Here is a 23700-nt window from a genome sequence, read left to right as displayed (position 1 = left end):
GAAACCCAGAAGTGCAAAAACACAAATGTTATTGCAGAATTTTGGCTTTACATCCTGTAAAAACAGGAAATATGAAAAAGTAGGGGGTTGTCCTGTGTAGTACAAGGAGTACTGAGCCCGAGGTGAACATCAATCAACAATGCAAGTTTCCCAACAAAAACAGCTTTTAAATAATCCTAAAACAACAATTCAATGGTTATAGAAAGGACGTGCAGTCCTCTTGTTATGAGTCTAGTGAATGCACAAGAAAAGTGTTTTTGTAAAAGTCTAAACTGCAGTGATGGTCAGCAATTTACACATACTTGTCATAGGCATGAAAATGCCATCCCTAAATATAGATTTTTTTTATTTTTATACAGGCTTCTGTCATACCCCCAATGCAATCCCTCAAAAATACATGGACTTGACACCAATGGAAATCATAACTGCACATCTGGTTACCATTTCAGATGATAATGGTAACCAGATGTGCTGCCAGAATTATGACAGAAGCTAGTTGATGGGTGTAAAAAGCGTACAGCGTCTTTGCGTCTTACTAGGAAAAAAATATCCAAATATTAGTAGAGGTGTCTGTATATATTTGGACCTGTATGTACAGATTAGTTTAGAGAAAATCTATGACATATTCAAACTTAAAATTCATGAAGCTGAAGAATTAAACTATGATACATCCATTCATGTATCATCTATATGCCTCACTGAGTGACAGGCACTCACTACTTTTAAGGACAATTTAAAGAGACCTATTTAACAACTACGCATATCTTGGACAGTGGGAGGAAGCTGGAGCACCCAAAAGGAGCCCACACATGGCCAAGGATAACCTGCAAACAGTGCAGAAAGACTTCAGGCCAGGATTTGAACCTAGAACTTTAGTACAGTGTGATAATAAAAGAAGATGCAGGGTTCCTGGGCACACAGACATACCAAAATTAAAGCAAAAAAAGTAACATTTAACTATGATTGAAGGCACACAACTGTTTTGTAATGTTTTACAGAGATTAGCAGCCAATTGCCTAATAACGTAAGATTAATATGACACAAAATTGGAAAACTGAAACTTAACAATCCATCGAGTCTTACCTGTAAAGATATTTTTAATTCTGTATTTCATAATTTGTTTTTATTTCTGGAAGGTTGTCTCATATGTCTATTGGTCACCAACAGTAGTTGTTTTGTAACCTGTGAAAAATTGTTTTGATAATGAAAATGTCTAAAGTGAATCAGTAAAACATACTGAACCATGTTCAGCATGAACCATCCATTTGTGTGCAACTAAATAAATAAATAAAAGCAGCATACAAAATGTCTAAAGTATCAACCGCCAAAAGATTTTAATTAATGGCTTTGTTGATCACAAGGGCTCATTCAGAGAATATTTTCAAGAAACATTAAAAAATAAATGTTTTGCAGAGATCATGTGCAAATATTAAAGCAATTAAAGTAGAGCAAGTACTGGAGCTCAATAAACAGCATCATAAATAAATAAAAGCTAAGGCCTCCTCAGTGAGGCGAGGATATTTGGAAATGGAAAACCAAGAGGAACTACCATCCCAACCATCAGATGTAAAATGGAGAGCCTCCAGAGTGAGCTTGCTTTTCATCACAAAGAACCCACAAGAATTCCATAAAAGCGTACCTAGTGTTCCAATCACAGCCTGATTACTGGCTTTACATGGGGAAGAAATGATTTCCACACAGTCACATCACCCGGTCTGTGGTTTGGACTGCCCCCGACTTACCCTAAAGTAGCTGATAAAGTATGCAAGCTACAGGGAAGACAGATTTGTACGTCAAAACTTGTTTGGTACAAGTAAAAAAGTAATAACTTGTCACATTTGGCCACATAATGGTTGACTGATGAACATTACATCATGGAGCTATTTTCACAGCTTGTTTTGCTGCAGCTAGGCAAACCTGGCATTTTTAAAACCCAACAAGAACAGACTAAGCACGCACCATGATGTGCCATGAATTAATGCTTGTTAGTGTTGCACAGAAAAATAACCAAAACCAAAAGATTTCTCTCTGTATGATATGGATGGGATTTGAACAAAAACCAACATTTACTATAGTAATATTAGTAAATTTACATATTGTCAAATATTGTACGTATCTGCTAAAGTTGCAAAGGAAAAAATCTGAATGTTCAGATATAAAAGTGAAAGATTTTACTTCTTTCTATTCATTCTTAGGGCTATGATTTTTGCCACATAATCATTTGCAGAAAAACTTGATCTGTCAGTCTTCATGTTTTGAACTGAATTACAAGAATGAAAATAACTAAAATACACAAGAGCACTGGAAAATAATTTTTTAATTCATAAATTGTCATCATGGGAAAAGATGCCGACTTGACATTTGTCCAGTGGAAAGTCATAGAATCTCTCCACCAGGAAAGGAAGACCAATGGAATGTAATAACTAAAGAAGCTAGGTGATCACAGTTTTGTTTACAAGCATATTACTGGAAAATTGAGTGGAAGGAAAAAGTGGTGCTCAAGCTGCCAGCAGAACATTGCCACAGAGTTGTTGTGTCCTTACAGTAATGATGCAGTAATTCACCCAACATTTCTGGATTAAATATCCCTTCTTAATATAGAAATGAACAATAATGTAATGTTCCAAGCTTATGAGAAACAATTTATTTTTGTTTCCTTTAGGGGTTAACAGTCAGTTATAATCACCAACATTGATTTCAAGCACCATCTCATTGATGCTTGAAATGTATCATTGTTTTTAATGAATCACCCTCATATGAGTTTCCCTTTTTGAATTCTTGAAATAAACTTTTTAATTACATTTTACTTGAGATTCACCTATATGATGATAAAATTAATCCACAGGTCAAAGACCACCGACAGATCATGCATAAAACATATTAAAAATAAAGTATGATTACTGGCTAATCTCAGTTTTAAAGCAAGACGGAAAACTGAATTAATAGAAGTTTTATAATTTCAAACTAACAATTACAAAGTTCCTTTCCGATAAGCTTTGTGTTGGTAGCTGTGCAGAGTGTCACTACATACAGCAGGTCTAACTTCTCTACAATGCACCTAGTCATACGATATCATTACACAGGCGAAAACAAGACAAATGAAAATACTGCTTTATTTTATCAAAAGGGTTTATTTTCCACACTATTACAATAAAACAATAAAAGAAAAACACAAGAGGCTTTATGAAACTAAAGCTACGACTTTGCAGCCTCCTCATCATCTTCTCTCTGCATCTGCTCGATGAGCCTCTGACGTTCGGCGGCCTGCCTCATCCTCATCATCACTACCGTCTCATAGTCGCGCTCATTTGAAAGGGAACTCTACAGAAAACACAGATGACGTATTAGGAAAGCAGAGTTTATTCTAGATTAGTGGACAGAGTTAAAGAGACAGTTTGTGGTTTGGATCTCAAAGATTCAAATGTTTATTTTAAATATAAAAAGACACAAAGAAAGAAGCATTGTTAGGATTCAATGGCTGATTTTACAAATGGATGAACAATGGGTGAAGAGGAAAGAGACACTCATCGTAGTTACCATCATCATGACACTGAGATCAAGTATGAGAAAGTTGCCTAGAAATGGCAATTCTGCAGCTTGAAATCATCTTACCTAAACATCTGGGTTGGAAATAGCTGCCCTAACTTTTGTGAATGAATAAAACAATGGATCCACAGGCATTAAATGGATATGAATGGATAGGAACACAAAAATCATCAAATCCGTGCACTGGCAACAAATGCAAAACAGAAGTGTTTGGATTTTCACAAAGAAAAGAACAACTTTAATTCAGGGAGGAAGCCATGTATTAAGGCATTTATTTGATCCTGATGTGACACAGATTAAAATCACATTTTAAAAGGAAAGAGTGGCTATTTCTCTGCAGCATGAGCCATCCTTTAGAAGGATTATATAAAAAATATTTTTTGTGCCAAGAAAATGTCTCCTTACCAAGACAGTGAAATACAGGACAGAGTAGGCGTGTGGGTGCGTGCGTTCTTTTAAGGACATTTATGAGAACATGTCCTTAAAATAAAGAGAAGATGTAGGGTTTTGTCAATCTGGTCGCTGAGCTGAGACATCTGGAAAGCATCACGGGGACTCCACTATCCATGTGCAGAGAAAGGCATAGGGTAAAAGTGAGGAGGAAGAGAGCGGAGGGTCCGTGAAGGGAAGCTGCCCTCCACTCCACCCCTGGGCTGAGGAAAGCTGCTATTATCATTCCAATAATGTGAACTCAAGCCCTTGTCTGGCACGCAACTATGAAATATCACGCGAACACCATTAGGTAAATAAACAACTCCTGCATCTTCAAGCTAAATAAAACATAAACAAGTATAAAAGAGCCAACTTGTCAACATAATGCATTCCTCCTCTATCATGCTCTCTGCTGGAGACAGCACCAAACTGCGCCCTGAAAGACTGAAGGTCTATAACATTTTACCAACATACAGTCCAGTAGCGGTAAAGGAATTCTGATCACTAACAGGTGCTATATGGGAAATGTGATGCATCCTTTTCTCGAGATGACCGATGTTTCCTTGCCTGGGGAGTTAACTTGCTATTTAGATGCTCAGCCAGTGCATCACCCTGTAACTAAACACTGATACAGCATCCATGCGTGTGTGAATGAGTGTCTGGTGCCGTAATCCCGGAACCCAGCGTGACTTGGAAACCATTAAACACCACCCACAACCAGCATTTCTAACTCAGAGATGCATGTTATGACAAACACAATCACAGAGAGGACTGCAGACTTGACGGCAGAAATTTCTTAACAGTCTTAGAAAATCATGCCTAAACGGGCAATACTAGCGGAAGATTTTGTGGAAGGAAAAGTGTGGTAGAAAACAAGTGTGCAAGGAAGAGACTGTGGCTGGAGTCAGTGTTTTCACACAGACATATCAAGATTATGGCCTCCATGAACAACAATCTATCGGGACGTTTTAGACCACTAATTGTTCCCCTTTCCTCATAACCGTGGCACCTGTCCTCGTCAGTGGTACAACGAGGACAGAAGGTTCTACTGAACCATTATGTTACTTTGCTTGATTGGGCTGCAGACCAGACTGAAGTTATGGAGTGAGGTCCAAAGGAAGATGATAGACACCAGGGCTAATGAACCAGACAAGCTGAAGGATGCAACCTGAACTTGCAAAAAGTAAGTAGATTATATATATGCATCTTCAAACATTTGTATTTCATTAAAAAATTATATATATAGATATATATATAATACAGTGGCCCTTTTTATAAGTCTTATGTAATATTCAAATTTTCTGAGACACTATATTTTGTAGGTTTTCAACAGCAGTAAGCCATAAACATCAAAATGAACAAATGTAAACACTTGAAATATATCACTCTGTGTAAAAGAAAAAAAAACCTACACAATTATCACTTATCTATAAAATCATCTATTCATTCAAATTCTAAACTTGTGATATGTTCTTATACAAAGAAACAACCTGAAGATTAGTTATATGACACCAGCACAGCTGATTTTCCCTAATAACTCAACTCCTGCCTGACCCCAGAACAGTTATGGCATCCTGAACAGCATCAGCTCCATGAGTCAGCCAGTTTAACACACAGCAGGAAGTCGCTCACACAGCAGGTGGCCACCCCGTTCCCCTAGCATAACTTGTCAGATCCACTTACCATTACACCACTTCTTTTGGTACGTGTGAAGTACAGGCGACTGCGTGTGTATGTGATAAAAACAACAAGCTACAGCAGGAGTACGATGAGCGCTTCTTGTTAAAATACTTGTCATTCCATGCTGTGAGCACTGCAGCCTGACAGATTACAGGATAATGGATTACTCATCCATACCAGCAGTCATTGGAGAGCTTTATGTATGCATTCACTGAGCCAAGAAGCAACTGGACAGATATCCAGCCTTTATATTCTTGTCTGGGACAAAAATATAAAGTATCCATGCTTTATCTCTGTTTAATTGTCTTGGACAAGAATATAAAGACTCCAAAGCCTTTTCTGCGTTTCAGGCTAACATTTCAGTCTGTAATGCAGTGTGGTCAGGTTAATCACGGTACTATTTTTCTGGAGTGTGTGTGCGGTGGCATAGCGTGTGTTTCTGTGTGTCAAAACCTCTGGGTTATGTGATTTATGGGAGTCGAATTCTTGCACACTTAAATTTAGAAATCTTTTCAATGTTTGTGTGCCAAATGCTGGAGCAACACAAAAAGAGCCAAAGTGGCATGACTGCACAGACGAAACGTAAGCGTCGCACTCAGTAGTGAATTAATCATCACTCATTTTGAAACACAGAAGGTGTACATTATCCTGTCGGGGGGAAAACAACAGAAACACTTGCTCATATTTGTCTCTTGATTTTTGGGTCTTGCAAGCATTTGACTGTGACAGTCCAACATCTTTTATAGTTTTTTTGTTTTTTTTTTTACTCTGCAAGTAAAAACAGCGTAAAACAGGCTGGATTGTAGACCTTTGTTTATAGATTTCAGAAGGCATAAACAGATTACAAATTCAAAAGGTAAATCGTTCAGAGCTTCTAAACTTTGAGCAACGGTGCTTGTGCTCAGCATGTGGTTGTCAGTGGTCTATGTTTTAATCTGAACAGACTTTTGCTATATGGAGTCAGAGATTGCCTTTGGAATCTGTAGAAGTAGAAGAAATAAACAGTGAAATGAAAAATGGCTACACAGACCTTACCTCCTGGCATATCTCTATTTGATGGATGGGCTTTAAAAGAAATTATAAAAAAATGAAAAGAGGGGCCTCTGCGTCCCTTGATTTCAAACAATCTATTTGTGCAAAATTACGTCTCACATACTTTGGTTCCTGGAAAAGCTCTCTGATTGCAAGATATTCTTTAGTAAAACAAATGAGTTTGTGCAACTGTTAGACTTCAAATCTTTAACCTGAAGGCTGTCAAAAAGGCTGAAATTACAAAAATTCAAAATGTTTCATTGGATTGAAGATTTCTGCTTTTTGTTAACTTGATTCCGTCTTTTAAGAATTTGAATGAGTTGAAGCCAACATGCCATAATTTAAATGTGGTTTTGTATCCAGTAATGACTGCTGAAACATAATATATTATTACACCTGCTTTCCTGATTCTTCTTAAGTAGGAAAAAAAGTTGCAGCATATATGCAATTGACATTTTTATTTAGTCCCAAAGGAATAAAGGTTCTCAGAAAAAACTGCTACGGCGTCGCAAAAATCATAAGTCTCATTTCTGTTGCCAACCTCTGAGAAGTTCAATCTGATTCATCAGCGTACGTGTAAATAAAGCCAGGAAGTGGAATGGTTTTTGTGATCTAATTCTTATTAAAAGAAAACAGAATTCAAACTTTGGTCCTATCATAAAAAACATGACTTTAATGTTGTGGCTGTAGAAGTATTGTTTCAACTTGCCTTTTCATCTGAACCAGGATGACTAAGGCGTGCATCATTCAAGTGAATTCAAAAGTAAAACATCTCAAGATTACGATCTAAACAGAAACTGGGTCAAGCAGCAATGCATTAAATCAGTATAAATAAAATGTTTTGAATTACATGATTACTAAATGTAACTACTGCTACAAAATTTTTGGTAACTGTTTTCAGAAATTCTAGGGTGTTTTTCTGTATTCTCTATTTGTATTCTTTATTTTTGTCTCCCACTTTCATCTTTCTGCCCCACCCTTCTCATCTAACTGGATATTCATGCCTTTAGCCGGAGGATGACGGAGGATTTGTTGCCTTATTTCTTCTCCATGAAGAACTCAAAGGCTTGTCAGAAGTGATCCACTGAATCTGACTGCATTTTATTAGACATCATTCTGATTAAATGTCCGCACTGCAAAAAAACTGAATTTGATTGATTTTAATCAAATTGTGTCAAAATTCCAATCTATTTTGGAATAGATTTGTGTATCAGGTGTGTCTTGTATAGTACCATAAGTAGACGTTCATTGTGAGATAATTCTATTTAAACAAGGAGAACTGAACTGAAGGTGAAGGTGAAGATGTAGGTTCAGTGCTGGACTGTATCCCTCATTAAATGGTTAAATTAATTGCACATTGATTGACGCAAACAAAATAAGCAGAAAACCTGCTTTTACCATTTAGGATTTTTGCAATGATCAAAACACTGTGACACTGCAACATTTCTCTATAAACACCTTGAAAAGTCAGGCTTAAGCTGTTCCAAGAAGTGAAAAAAGACTAACTTTATATTCAGTTTAAAACTTAATCCCAATCTGAGCATTATATATTCTAGAAGAACCATCAGTGAAATATAGGCCGACTGATTTCAGTTAAGCTATGTGTGCCATCTTTGACATGATTTAACAATGTCTTAGTTAAAGGAAATCAGACAAAGCAAGCAGTAAATCCTGTTTAAGAGCAGCCCTTCTAGGAGCCTTAGCACAGAGGGAGCTGAAGAACACACAACAAAGGGCTCTGGGAGGATCCACCAAAGCCTCAGTTTGGGCTTCTAGCACCAGTCAAAGCAATATCTGGAAACACTTTTTCTTTTGCAGAAGGAAGAAAAAGCATGATTTCAGGCCCAGCATAGCTGCATCAAACCACACTGCCCACCATGGTCAGGCCTTAGAAAAGACGTTTATACTGAAATGAAGTTCAGGCTAAACCTAGCAGTCTGGAGGCTACATAGCATGAGAACACCATCAGCGGAATAAGCCCAGCCTCTGTCAGCCTGCAGGTCTTCTGAACTCACTTCCAAATACTGCGGATAATACAGACTCTTCAACCTGAGTGTCTGCTAGCATAAAAGCAGCTTTGTGGCTGTAGGTGGAGGACGGAAGTTTTTCTCATAAGGGAGATGCTGTAAAATGTTCTTTCAGACTTGGCTAGAGGTTCTAGTTTCACTTGCGTGAGTAATTGTGTCTGGTCTTGGAGACTGTCCTGGCACTGGAGCATGGAGCGGGAGAAGAGGAGAGGAAAAGCCGGCATGCCTATTGTTTATTGGATGAATTTAAAAGGAATGCTGAAAAAAAAAAAAAAGGATTTCTCCTTCATAACATGCATATTTAAAATCAAAGAACAAGACAAAAATATGTACAAAGCTCTCCTCCTTTATGTCTGAACGCAATATAAATATTTTGACAAAATTACAGTTGAAACCAGATGCTTACATAGACTGTATAAAAAGTCACCTATCCTTTTTATTCTCATTGTTTGCTATTGAATTCGACTAAAATTTTCCTGTTCAGGTCAGTTAGGATTACCAAAATGATTTATATCCATGAAATTCAAGAATAAAGAAAGATAATTTGAACTTGAATTACTTTCTACAGAAGTCTACAACGTAGAATTTACCTCCTACATTGTATGACTTGGGTCAAACAAACGTTTTGAGTTTTCTTCAAGCTTCTCACAATAGCTTGGTGGAATTTTGGCCCATGTTGCCTGACATGTTTGTCGGATTTGTAATTCGCCCTTTCAGCTGTTTTCACAGAGTTTTTATGCAACCAAGATTGGAAAGTTGTCATGGTCACTCCAAAACATAATTTTCTTTTTGTCCTTAAGTCGCTTTGTTACTATGTTGGTGATTATCCAAAAAACAAAACCATTTGTGCAGAAAATTGAGTTTCCTGGCTCATGTTTTGAGATGTTTCAATATTTCCAGATTATATTCTTTCGTACCATCATTGATTTTGTGCTATGAATCAGTCCCTCATGTATCAAAATACGCCAGAAGATGACCCTGCAACCCACATACTTCACAGTTTCATGCATCTCACATGAAAACTTCATGTTTTATTCCAGCTGAGATTTTTTTAACCACAAGTTTAACCACAACTACATTTACTATTAGCAATCAGTACAGCAGAGCAGAAAACGTTGTTTTGAGACGGTTTACAGTTCGTTACAGCCTCCCCATACGAGGGCAAAGGGAACATGTTGGAAGCGTGAGAATTGGAAACAGCCGGTTATTTCTGTTGTGAAACCCAGGGTGTCTGTTCAGACATGTCTGTTGTTTGATTATACAGAAAAGCCAAAAGCCTCCATTCAGGCAGAAGAGCCTGTGGAGTGGGGTTGACTGTGGGGCTTTACACAAGCCAACAGCAGACGGGAAATCAGGAAATCAGCAGAGAAAAGGGACAATAGCTTGGAGATTAGAGATCTGTTAACCCCCTCCTCTTTGTGGTCAATCTGTTTGCTCACCAATTACAACTTCCTTTAATAAGCATGCAATCAATGGAGGCTAAAACAATTTTTTTTTCTCACCCCTCTCTTTCAAGCATATTCTCTGGAACTAAACCATCCAGCATAGTTTCAATCTTTACTAATAACATGGAACATGGAAAAAATGAGCAGCTCCAATTTACCACCTACTTCCCCCACAGGTGAAGGGTGCAGCCAATCAAACAGCAAAACTCAACTGTAACACCTATGCCTGCTGGGCAGACTTGCTCTGCAGTTACAATGGTGTTCTGATGACTTGCAGACTTTCTGAAACAGGCTGACTTCACAAAAACCGACATAAAAAAATTTAAAAAAAAAACAAGCAAAGCCTCCACCTGGATGCCCTTGTACTCTGACCTCCTCTGGTTTATCATTTACGCAAGGAGGCCTTTCACAAGCAACACACCTGGAGGTTATTCTGCAGCACAATCCAAATTTTATGCTGACTGACAAAAAGATTCATTGCCCAACAACTAACAGCGCTCTCTCCAGCTGAAAACGGTAAGAACTGTTTCTTTGCAGTTAAAGTAATTAAATCCTAAATGAAATTTTCTTTAACCTTCTCCGGGAATAGGCTACAGCTTTGTGTCAGTGTTTCAAAGCTGGGAAATAAGCATTGCTCTCTGATGAATGACAAGTCTTATCTTGTCGACGAACAGCTTGTCAGAGGTGCAGTTAGAAGCAGCATAGATTCCTGGCTGAGGCGGGTGTGCATGTGTGGGCTCATGATATCCCGGATTTTATTTTTAAACCAATGAGACTGGTAAGTTTATATAGTCATCCATTTTTATATGTTTTATTGTTTTTAGCCATTCCACACCAGGTGGTTGGAGAGAAAATAATTATTTATGATAATCCTGGAGCTGAGGAAAGGACTTAGAAAGAGAAGCGATAGCTAAAAGGTCTCTCTTGTAAAAGATCTTGGATTTAAATGAGACAACCTGTATAAATAAAGGTCAAATAAATAAAACAACTGTGTTCTTTTGGTCAATCTGTTTTATTGAGCTGAACTTCTACTTAGCCATGAGGTGTTTCCTCGTAGCTGAATCATAACACTCCTCTTTGGTTGACCTGACATGTTTGGAAAGGAATGCTGTTGTGTCCGCACTCTTCAACCTCCTGCTGCTGCTAAAGTGCCGATAAAACGTTTTACAGCCCGACAAAGCATGTTTGTTGAAGTGGCTTACAAATTTACAGAGTTAGTGTTTCAAGTCACGAATGTAGAGCTAATGTGGGCAAAGCTGTAAAAATCCTTTATGGCGAGGAGATTATCTAATCGACATGCCAGAGTTGATGAACTGGGTTCTGGTTTTGGAAATAAAATGCTTAGAAGTCACGAAATGCAAAGGTTCTTCCTCTGTGAGATGCTATATAATTACCGTTTATACAAGATGTTGCCTAATACGAAGAATTTAAAACAGAGTCTTGGATTTGAAAGATGTCACGGTTGCTACAGATTTTGTTATACAAAGCAATTCTTTTCCAGACTCAGCATTTTAGATTTTCCCAGAAAATTATGGACATTTGAGAAAAAGGTATTAATTTAAAACTTGCTTAAATGGTCTAGTGGTACCATCTGCCCAAAACACTTTTCGTTTTTTTGCATAACGTGCGCAATAGCTCCACAGCCTGGGATGTATCTGAACTTAAATCACATCCATTTTTAAAATCTATAATTAAAAAAGCCTCCTGGACTAAATGCAGACTCTTTAAAATCTGATTTATCACTTCCAGTAATTTTATCCTTTTTTAAAAAATTTTCAAAAACAGAGGTTGTAGTGCTTTGTTTGGCACTTTACAGTCAGGTTCGAATCAGAGTCCACTCGGTACATGAGTGAAAAAGCAAAATGGTGATACCAATCAAGATAAAGCATGTGCACCAACATTCAATGTAAAAATCAATCTACCAATTGAAAAAATAGACTTTCATCATTTAGGATAATTAAAGAAAGAAAAACCAAATGTTCATTTCCCACACTGAATTTAATTTTATTTTTTCTATACTTTCTAGAATACATTATAAAAGCTAATTACTGACTTTTCCAGTCTGCACAGCAAACCTGAGATTTTGACAAAATAGTGACATTAAGGAATAACTGCATCTAATTTAACTTTACTTCACCATCTGAGGCAATTACAAAAAGTGTCTTCATTCATTCCACCACTTTGTTTTCCCACATCAAATTTATTTTGATTTCTGACAGTTAAAGAGAGGAAAAATACATCCTTCTTTAAAAACTGTTTGAAGGGATCCAAAACACTAAGTAATTACTCTTCTGGTGTTTGTAGTGTTTTGCTTTTCTTACTGGAATTCTTAAGTAGATTAATAGACTTCCTCTGGAGGCTATGTAGAAGACCACACCTGCACTTATGGGAAGAACATAGGATTTGGAAATAAATATTTATAAACAAAGGCTTCAAAGCATTGCTGGGTCATCCTTCTGCTGCCAAATAATGCTAAATCTCACTGCGCTACGATCGAGTCCAACAGGTGCAGTCTCTAAACAATGGCTGTCAATTCTCATTAAATCTGAGAACAGACCTCTGCACTTACATCTGGTGCTGAATATCAGAACAATCACAAGCTCAGACTTGCTTTAGACTATCATTTGCTAAATCCTAATTGTCTTTTTTGTTGTTGCAGATGGCACTATGTATTTAGGCTGCATCATTTCCTGAGGATTCACAGAGATCAAAGTCCAACTCCAGTAAATCCATCAGGATGCCACTTAAAACGTCGCTGTACAGAAATCCATCTTCCAGTCGCTGGTCCAGCAGGAACTCAAGGAGGAGAGAAGTGCTATCTGTCGAAATGATCAGTCTACCCCTTGGTGATTTCCGGCATGTCTCTCACATTGGGAGTGACGGCCAAGATGACAGTTTTGGAGATTTATCCTTCCTCAAAATGGGTCATGGCCTGCTCCGACAAAGTTCCAAGAGTGAACAGAACCTCTTCCTGAGCTGCAAGCCACCACCAAAGCCCCCACGTCTGAACCTGGATGGAACGGAGAGAATGCAGAGCCCCGAGTGGTCTGTGGACAAGAAGAGAAAGAAGTGCAACTCTTTGCCTCTTCTGGACAGTGAAGAAGATGATAAGTGCGAAAATGAGGAAGTGGATGAAATGAGGAATGACTTTGCTTCTAATCAGACTTGCCGGCCCGGAGGTGGCAGCATGGGTTCTGATAGAGATCGAGAGTTCACAGGGAGTAGTGAACACATTGATAAATTTAAGGATGAGGACAGTGGCTTTTCATTCAGTCTGGACCTGGGCCCTTCAATCCTGGAGGATGTTCTCCGGGTGATGGACAAACTGCACAACTGAAGAACCTTGAACAACTTGGCAAGACACTGGCTGTTGAAGAAATTTAACTTAATACTCTTCTTGGGACACAACTTTGCATAACCATGACGACATGATAAATTATCCAGTCTAGCAAAGACTGGATAATTTTGCTTATAATTCAATTTGCCGTCCTGGTCTTCACAAAGAGTCTGCAGAGAGCTGTGACCAAACAGGAGATCAATTTACGAGGACAGTAGCTCTTTATTCAGCCTGGATCTGGACAAACTCATTTGTGAACAATGTTCTCCAGATCATAGACAAACTGTGCAACTATGCAAAATACTGATGTCATTACTTCTTTGGAAGACTTGACACCGTTTTATTAACAAGGATACTTAATAAAGTAAAAACGTATATTTGCTGCTTCCTAAGATCTTTACATTCTCAAACAAACAAATGAACATCTTGTTACTCTAAGGAAGACATGATGTTGTACGTAGAACATTATGGTAACCAGCATTTGCCAACAATAGAATGGTAAAGATAAGGTATGAACTTTTTTTTTTTATGTCTGGGCATTTCTAACTTCATCTACATTTCCTCTTTACTATTATAACCTCCCAGCCCACACTCAAAGCAGCTGTTAGGATTTAAGGGTGTTGTGTTTAAGAAAAGAAAAGCTGAGGCTGAAATCCAAGGTCCTTGAGCTGTGATGTCTTGAGTCTTGGCGTGCTTGCCCGTCTATTGTGTGCATAGGGCAATTTTTCCTCCGCACGCATCCTGGCGGCCCCACTCGAAGGTAGAGCAAGGTACCCCCCATTTCTCATTCCCAGCAGTACAGTGAAAACAAACATTTCACTCTGCTTCCAATAAAAGCCAGCCAGTGGTGGCAGGTTGGGCAGCATACCAAGCTGGGCCACAGGTCCAAGACCTTATAAGAAGAAAGAAATGGCAGAGTCTGCTGTTTTGTTAGCTGCAAATGAGAGTGCGATGATCTGGCAGATGGCGCTCAAGAAAGAAAGTGGCGGTGAGTAACACTATACATCTACACATGCAGGGAGGTTGGAGAGGAAGGGGGAGACAAACTCTTCTTAAGCAGAAGTTCTGATGAGGACTTAAACACAACCTTCTGAGCAAATACATGCTGCGTCTCATGTATATGCATTGCATTTGTTCTCACGTCATCCAAGTAGGAATTTGTGCAGACAATTGAGGTCTACTAATGGGGGATTGGGAGGATGATATGCGGGACAAGCCCTGAAAATGTTAAATTCCTCTGCACCCTGAAAGGTCAAACTGGGAAATACAAAAACCACAAATGTCCGGCTTCAAGCAAAAGACTCAATGTTCTACGCATGTCCAAACAGAAACAGCGTTATTTCTGGATACATCTGCATTGTATGTCTGTTTTGGTGTCTGATGTTTTAAACTCGATACCTCTGTTTCTTGTATGTTATGACAAAAGTTCTTGTGAAAGCATTTTTTGCATTGTAAAATCTACCGGTTTGTACAAAAAAATGTACGACGTTCAAATCCCATCATTGGTGGTTTTGTGGATAAACTGAATGGGACCGTTTACACAACAATGGACCGACATGTACTTGGCTTCTCAGCAAAAGAAGCCAAAATGGACGGATTATGTTTTGCATCTCACTGATGTCCAACCTTTTTTTTTTTTCAGCAATCATTGTCTTGGGTACAAATAATTCAATGTGGAAATGGACAGCAATATATATTAAAACATGTCTCTGGCATTGCATTACAATTAATTTAAGAAAACCACTGCCTTGAATGATTTCCATTGCTCTGAAGAATGCCTAAATCAACACAATAAAGGTGGATTTTGCCAGGTGTTGCACCACTCAGTTAAAGCTGGAGCCTTGTTCGCAACAATGACTCATAATGATTATAGCTCAATTTCTTCACAAAGGGAAAAAAAAAAGTACTAGGTAGGGCAGCCGCAATGAGCCGAAATCGTAGACCAAATAAGAAGAGTTAAATCTTCGAATGTACATTTGTTTTCTGTTTATATAAAAAAGGTAAGCTCCATTTAATGATGATTAGTAGTCTGGGGGCACCTGGATGTACTGGAGGATTTTAGGGGCCTCAGATTAAAATAAACAGATGCTACAAACAATACCTGATTATGCTACATTTTGTGTTGGTCTATCACATAAAATTTCATTTAAATTAATTGAGGTTTGTGGTGTAAAGTGACAAAATGTGACTAAAGTTCACAAACATTACTAAATGTAGAAATGTCAAAGTGAAACTTATGAACTCATCTCACAGCTTTAATGATAACTGAATTTCATATAGTCTTGAAAAAAACAACCTAAAATTACGGTAAGACGTTTTGACTTAATTTTCCTGGCTACGAGAACTAAACAATAATACAATTATTAACCTTTTTATAATTCAAAACACTTTTTTGTTAAAGTTTTGTTCAGGATAAGATATGAAGCGTATCTTTTTCTTACACAATCATGGAAAGAGTTCAAGCTAAATCAGCATACCGATGGCTGGGCCACACGCTACGCATCTATTTCAGACAGAAGGGAAATTTTCTCAGAACACACTTTTCAGGTACTAGGAAACCAGCACACTGGGGAAAAAGTCCAGGAATAGCTCATCTGATGCATCTGGTTCTGTCGTGACAAACCTGAATTGACTCTGGGTCTAGATGGAAGAGGCAGGCATATAAAACTCTGATTTAAATGTGGTGTGATGTATTAACCTTAAATAATACGATATTCTAAATTGAACCATGAACACAGTGATTAATGATGAGATCATCTCTCAGGAGACTCAAGCATATGCCTTGGCAGACATCAGTGGAAGTAATGCAGTTACAGTCCATCAGTTATTAGACTGTAAGTTATATGGTTGGCCACATGTGTGAATCCTCTTTCTGAAGCTCCAAGCATGAGCCTGTCTTAGAAGAGATTTAATTTATAGGTACAGTGGTGTTTGGCTTGAATTTGTTTGATCTGATCACCAATATGTTGGAGACAATTTTGTAAAACATATTTTGGGGATTCTTACTGGCAAGCAGAGCCACGAAACTGCTCAAATTACACATTTCCACCACGTGCTTGTTGACTCTGGCAGTTCATATGATATTTTACCCTTTTATTCCAACTTACAAGGCAGAAAAATACAGAAAAAAAGTGAACCATAAACACGATTTTCTGACAGGAATTAATGGGATGAATCATGCCATGGCATCTCTTCTCTTTGGTGAATTTAAACAAGTTTTAACACTGTTATTAAAATAAAGGAAAGCTGTCTAGAGATTTACAAAATGTGTTGCCTGGTGAACTCAAAAAAATTAATTAATGAAAAACCAGCTTTTTTGGGGAGGAGTTGGACCTTTTTATGAGTTCAGGAAAAACAGAGCCAGTATTGGTGAGATTAATCTGTAAACCTCTTCTGTATCCAGGAGTTTATGGAAATCCATTGTAGAGTTATGACATTTCCTTCTTCAAGCCACTGATTAATATGTCTACATTTATATCCTTGTATAAGTATGATATATTGCATGAATTTCACTTCCTTTGTGCTTCACTTAGAAATTTCAGCAGGTCTAGCATATTATTTAAATTGATGCTTTGCAAATTAATTTATCCAAAGTGAAGCCAAAAAGATTGAACCTAAAATACATTCTTTTTTCCAAGTAATGCAGTGGGAATTAGGTTTTTTTTTTATTGTTAGACAAATATTAAGATTTTATTTAGTTTGTACGTGTTAAACATTATTAGAAAGGGATCATGATGGAGAGTATGACACAGCTCCCTTTTTTATTAGAAAAGCCCTTTTGACTCCAGATGCATTTATTGAGCCAAGAAGCAAAGAAACAAGAACTGGGGTGAAGTCATCTGTGTGTTTAAGCTCTCTTTAGTCCCACCGTGACCTGTCGAGCACTGTGTTTGGACTGATGAGGTTAAAGAAGAAAGACCTCACCCATTTTGACCCTATGTAGTTACAGATGGCCAAAGCTGGGGAACCAGGGACAGATCAGATGTTTACATCACAAATATTTCTTTTTTTTTTTCCCCAGAATCCACTCAATGTCCACTATCTCCAGACAAAATCTACAATAGCTACAGTGTATACTGTAACTGTCGGGCATCTCTTAACAGACAAGTATTGCATTGAGAGCCAAATGAAAAATTACCCAATCAAAATAACATTTTCATACTTGATTGCAGAGGAAAAAAATGTTTAAAAAAAAAAAGAACGAATAAAAGAATCAGCTTTGGATGTCAGTAAAGCAAACTGAGTTAGTATAATAGCATTTAAAAAGATTAGAATGACAAGTCCCAGTGTGCAGGCTGAGTCTCGGATTCTAAACCCCATGTAGGAGGTCTGACACCCCTCACTGGGCCGAGGGTTGAAATACAGTTCACCAGAAACCAGAGACACAGATAAGTGCACAAGTGCAGAGAAATAGTCCACAGAGAAGCTGAAGAACTTAGGAAATAAATTATGCAGACTGAGTCAATCTTAAAATGCTTTTAAAAAAATCTCAGTTGAATTAGGAAATGTCATTTCTGGAAGCTGTAATGCACACCCACACATAAGATGTGAACTCCTTTTCTCAAGAGCTTTTTGAGACAACCTTGCCAAACCAAAGGTGCAGTTAACAAAACATATCTGCGAGTGACATTCTGTGTTTTTTCTTTTTTTTGGTCTCAGTGGGTGATGTCTCCATCACTACCTCAACTCTTCTGATTGGTTTATCATCTCACCCCCTGGAAGATTAGGCATCTTTCATCGTACGCTTTGCTACATTTGGAAATATAAATAAATAAAACAAAGTTCCTTAAAAAGTTTCAAGTCCTGGACACGTGCCATATGTCACTTTGTAGCTTACTTTAAGCTCTTATTGAAAAACTTTTGAGATATCCAAAAGCTTAGCAGCAGGAAACACCAGTACCATCTGCCCATTTTTATAGTAATGGGTGACAGACTGAACCAATCTTGGAGTTAAAGTCAACTGTCCGTCCAGCTGAAACAGGGAGAGGCAAAGGAGGCAAAATGACCAGAGCAGAGAAGAGTTATCTTTGTTCCTTATATTTGTTTCTATTTGTTACTTAATAATAACTAACTACTGCTTTGAAATCATTATTATAGTTTATTATATCCCTTTCATGCTACAACAAGAAATTATTTAATAGATATTTGCCAGACTATTTTACAGTGATTTGAAAAAATATTCCAAAATATTACAAAAGGTCAATGTAAGAAGTTGCACATCTTTAAAGGACCCAAGTAAAAAGATTTAAAAAAGAACTAAACTTGAGGATAAAAACTAAGGATTAAAGTTCACAAACGCCAGTATGAATACACAAAAGCTTTTCTTAAAATAATCTCGACAGTCGGCTGACATGTTTGGCTGTCATTATTGCACAGTGCCTCCCCTTGGCTGTCGTGTGAAGTGAAACATTCCTGGACTCTCCCAGGTCAGTTGCATTAATGAGCACCCAACCAGTTTCTCTGAACCAGTGAGAGGCCACCGCCTCACCACTCCAAAACAAATAAACTGAGATCCACTTACCCGACCACACCGATTGTGGCCAAAAAGAACAAAAGTGCAAACTCTGGGGCAACATTTGAACCGTTGATACGGAGGGGGAAAAAAAATCTGAACATTTACATAACTCTTCCTAAAGAGAGGTTAATATTTTTGTTGGAGAAACAGCAACCGGCAATACTTTGTAACACAGGGGAGGCATGTCCTATGAGAGCAGAAGGAAATTTCAAAGAATACATTTCTGTGTTATAAGAGTACCTGTGAAGACACGAAATGGCCGGTTTGAGATGCTGCAGCAACAAACTCAGGTTGTCCTTCCAGCCATGTAATCTTCAAGGGGTTACCACTCAGCCCACTTTCATTTTTAACAGCCAGTTCCTAAAATTAGATATATAAATATCATTAGCATTAATTAAACTACTTGATCGCTACATTTTGCGTAAAGTTGTAATAATCTTTGTTAAATGTTGGTTAGAACTAAAGTTCCTAAACAGAAGAGATGCACAAATAAAAATATACTGCTGTAGTTAAAATTTCCTCTATAATGTGCCCCTTTCTTCAGATTTTCTCATGTTATAAACCATAAGCTTCAATGTCTTTCATAAGGTTTTTGGGATAAGATTACCACTAAGTAGGGTACAAGTGGAAGGAGAAGGAAAAGAATCCAGGATTTAAAAAAGATAAATAAATAAAAAAATCTAAAACGTTTGATGTGATTCAGCGGCAGATTTTTGGTATGGGCCGGACAGGGTGTTACCAAAAACACCATAAGAAAGGGGGAGGAGAATGAGCTCACATCCACCTATTGGTGGTAGCATCATGCTGTGGAGATGATTTACTGTATCAGGGGCAATACTGTACTTAGCTTCCCTACAGTTAATGAGTCAAGCTAAGTACAGGGCAATCTTGGAGGCATCTCAATGCTTTTGAATACCTGCAAAAGCATTGAGATTGGATTGAAATGAGGCTTCACTTCCCAACACAACAATCCTAAACATACAGCAAGAGCAAAAGTTCTACAGTTTAAATAAAGTGATTTTAATTTGCTAGAATTGCCCAGTTAAAGACCTAAAACCAATTAAGAATCTGAGTTAAGTCCAATTAAGTTTATTTGCTTAAAAAAAAAAAAAAAAAAAAAAAAAAAAAAGCAGGATCATGCAATTGTGCAGTTCTGTTTGCACAAAATCCCAATAAAAACACATTGAAGTTTGTGGTTCAAGGGGTATAAATACTTTCGCAAGGTTCTGTGGCCACGGAAATGCCACGATCACTGCCTAAATCTAGTAGACTGACAGAAATGCTGTGTTGAGAGGAAACAACAAACAAAGGAACACGAAAACTAAAAAGAGCCTGCGGAGCCAGTACAATGACTCAAGTGCTTCAGTTCGATGGTTCCAATCAGTGCAACAATTTCGAAAGCACAGGATCATTTTAGGTCAAAGACAACTTCTTGGGGTCCGGACGTCTGTCAAATGTTATTCCTAGTAATAATCTAATTCAAAACCCGTTCTAAGACTGTTCTAAGGCAAGTGATGAACTAAAGTGGATCAATTCAAAAGGTCTCCTAAGGAGATTCTAACCAGAACAGTAAATGTGAAGGCCTTGGATACTTACAGCTGCTCTCACAGACGAAAACTCCACAACAGCACTTCCTTTCTTCTTACTCGATATGATCACATTTAAAACATCCCCATACTAGATGATACAGCAAGAGGATGAAAGCATGAGGTGGAAGGGAAAGAAAGACGCAGAATATTTGAATTAGTATTTCCTTTCACAGTATAATCCGTAACCATGAAAACAAAAACATATGTAGAGTCAAGATTCAAAACAGTGCTGAATATCACACATTTGAGAAATACAAGTTAGAAATTTACTGAATTCAAGAATTTTTTTTGTTTTTTGGGGTCACCTGTATTCACAAGAAAAAAAGTATAAAACACAAAGTTTACACACCTAAGACAACGGCAAGTTTAGGTGATATAAAAAATAAATCCACCATACAGACTCCAGTACCACATGAAGAAAACTGTATCTTTTGGAACAACAGCTGGGAAAACAGTTCACTTTTGTTTCATCACACCATTACATATTTAGTCACCATTTTTCTTGAAGACGAAAAGGGGTAATACTGTACGTTGCTTGCCTGCAGTTAATGAGTGAAGTTATGTCTAAAGCTTTGGAAATTGAACTACACCAAAATTAAAGTGTAAGAAGTACTGAACAAATTTTGTTCCAATTAAAGACAATAAACCTGTCTTTATTTCTTTGATGGAAATAAAAACATGTTTTGAAACAATTGCTTTTTAAGACAGTATTAGAGAATAGAAAAGATTTCTTCTTGGTTAGTTTAGCTCTATCAACTTTTCGGAGGCCATTTGGCATTAACCTGTTCCCCGTTTAGCCTTTCATGGGAGCAAAGAGAAAGAGGGAAAATTCAGCTTTCTGGGAACTTGAAACTCTCGGAATGCAAATGCTCACTGAGGACACTCTAAATCCAGCCAACAGTGACAAAGGAGAGTCTCAAAAGGCTTCCATTTCACGAAATCTAAATATCTTAACATATTTTTTTGCCCCTTTAAACAAAGTTTTATTATTGGAGGCAGCCAAAGTACACAAGTCCACGCACGCCTGCATACATGCACACTCATAACCGTCCGCATTTTCCCACAGAGTGTTGGCTATTTCTGCTTATCCAAACCACTAACTGTCACTCACTCATGGTTGCCATTAAAAACATTACACATTTTCTTTGACTAAAAATGCGAACAGGACAACACTTTTTTAAGACCATACTGGATGCATTCATGAACAGAACAAATTCAGCTGTATTACTTTGGGCAACTTGACGTCACCCACACTAGCCCCATCCTAGTTTGAGGCCAACCTGCACCCCACCAAAAACCCTCATGACAAATTGTGGCAGAAGGTGGTGGTGGGTTGCATGAGAACAGCACATTTCCTAAAGCCTCCCTTGGTACAGTTTAATCACCTGGTACGAGGGGCACAAACAATGCCGTGCGTGGCTTTTAAAGGGCACTACAACATTGCCCTCAGCACTTTCACTGCTACAAAACTTAATAGGCCTTGTTTAAGGGGAAGTGTAAACAATCTAGAGCACTGATGTCATGCAGGCCTCAAATAAGGGTGGACTTTTGCGTGCAGGTTTGTTCAAAGTCAGCTCTTAAAACCCTAAGAGCATGAAAAAAAGAATTTCAATAAATTATTGCATTTATAGCTGATCAGCACAAGTGAAATTTCAGGACACCCACCTTATGAAGTAGCTTAAGCAGAATGTCTTGAGAATAACCTCCATTCAGCTCATCATCTTTCTTGCATTTCCATTTTAACTGCAAAAAAAAAAAAAAAAGAGGCCAATATTAGTCATAATCACTTTCAAGAAATAAAGAAGTGCATGATAATGGATAATCCTTAAAGTACAATTGATTAAACTCAGCTGCAGAGGAGGCGAACCGTGCCAGACAAGTTTGGCTCTGATGAGAAACAGAGAGCTGAAAAACATCAGGACAGGCTGAAGCTACGAGGAGAAAGAACTCGTTACGCTCTTGGAACATCAGCACTGAATCACCTGCAGGACCTGCAGTCAATTTCCATTCGGAACAGTTGGTGCTGCAGAAATGGAGAGAAACTTCTATCATGGGCATCAGAGACTGCATGGGGACTCACCTTCAAAACTGTAACTTAACAATCCTCTACAGGTTGATGCCTTAGCTTGTCGATCATTACTTTAATCTTTTGATACAGGTAGTCAAAGATAATCCACCAGCCCCCTTTGCTTTCATACCTCTAAATAAAATCCCAAACACTGAACTGCCTTCAGAAGTCGGAAAATCAAAAAAAGAGAGTCCAGCTTTGAGTAAAATAGTATTTGTATAAAACTTGGAATAATTTAGGTGGCACAAGAGATGCTCGTAGCAGCTCCGGAGGAGCAGCAGAGCTCTGGTGGAAGAATCTGTTGCCATGATAACTATTAGACATCGCCTTCATAGATTGGGGGCAGAGAGAGATGAAGAAGGCTATTGTTAAAAGACAGTCAAAAAAGTCAAATTTGCAGTGTGCCACAAGCACACATGTGGAAGAAGGTGCTCTAGACAGAATTTAACTTTTCTGGCCTTTGCAAAACTCTATGTGGCAGATCACTAACACATCACATCTCCTTGAATACATCATCTCCATATTGAGGGATGGTGCCAGAAGTATCATGCTGTGGGACCCTTTTCTTCAACAAGACATTGTGTCAGCCAGGTTTACTCTATAAAAAAAACATCTAGGAAAGCATTCGCTACAGGAGGGAAAAATTTTTAAACTCTGAAAAACCTGTAGCCAATTTCCATTTATACCTGCCGGTACACAAATGAGGGATCTCCTAAAGATATGTGCATCAAAAACTAGTGAGTCACCAGCTAGACCAAGTCTCACCAGAACACTGATTATTCACCATTCACTCCTACACAGTCTGATCCCCATGCGTGTCTTTTTACATATGGGAAATTTCTACTGCAAGAGAATCTTCTTGAAAATTCAATTCGGCATGAAAGAGACCACAGAAGGCAACATAATCTATTGGGATACTTTTTCCTCTTTTATTCTGCTCTCAGGTCCTGTCGCTAAATACCGAAATGAGTTCCCGTACTCCTAAAAAAAAAAAAAAAGTGATATTGTTCAATGTCTCATATTCACAGA

General features: G+C 37.9%; 2 protein-coding genes across 2 annotated transcripts in view; one reads left to right on the top strand and one right to left on the bottom strand.

Moving 5' to 3' along the window:
* Positions 1-2336: 2336 nt before the first annotated feature.
* The window catches only part of dnajc17 (DnaJ (Hsp40) homolog, subfamily C, member 17), a 35058-nt gene continuing 13694 nt past the window's right edge, over positions 2337-23700 (bottom strand). Inside the window, exons 8-11 of the mRNA XM_044143290.1 lie at positions 22269-22346; positions 20611-20691; positions 19255-19374; positions 2337-3321 (exon numbers count right to left, since the gene is read on the bottom strand). Coding sequence (XP_043999225.1) covers positions 3196-3321; positions 19255-19374; positions 20611-20691; positions 22269-22346 — 405 coding nt within the window. The 3' untranslated portion in view covers positions 2337-3195. The remainder of the gene's footprint in view (positions 3322-19254; positions 19375-20610; positions 20692-22268; positions 22347-23700) is intronic.
* On the top strand, positions 3336-16725 carry LOC122846369 (cdc42 effector protein 3). The gene is made up of 2 exons (XM_044143291.1): positions 3336-10678; positions 12822-16725. Exon 2 carries the CDS (start codon positions 12900-12902, stop codon positions 13497-13499), a length of 600 nt encoding a protein of 199 aa, XP_043999226.1. The 5' UTR covers positions 3336-10678; positions 12822-12899; the 3' UTR covers positions 13500-16725.

Source organism: Gambusia affinis, linkage group LG16 (genome assembly GCF_019740435.1).
Source record: "Gambusia affinis linkage group LG16, SWU_Gaff_1.0, whole genome shotgun sequence".
Classification (NCBI taxonomy): Eukaryota; Metazoa; Chordata; class Actinopteri; order Cyprinodontiformes; family Poeciliidae; genus Gambusia; species Gambusia affinis.
This window is presented reverse-complemented; position numbering and strand designations above follow the sequence as displayed.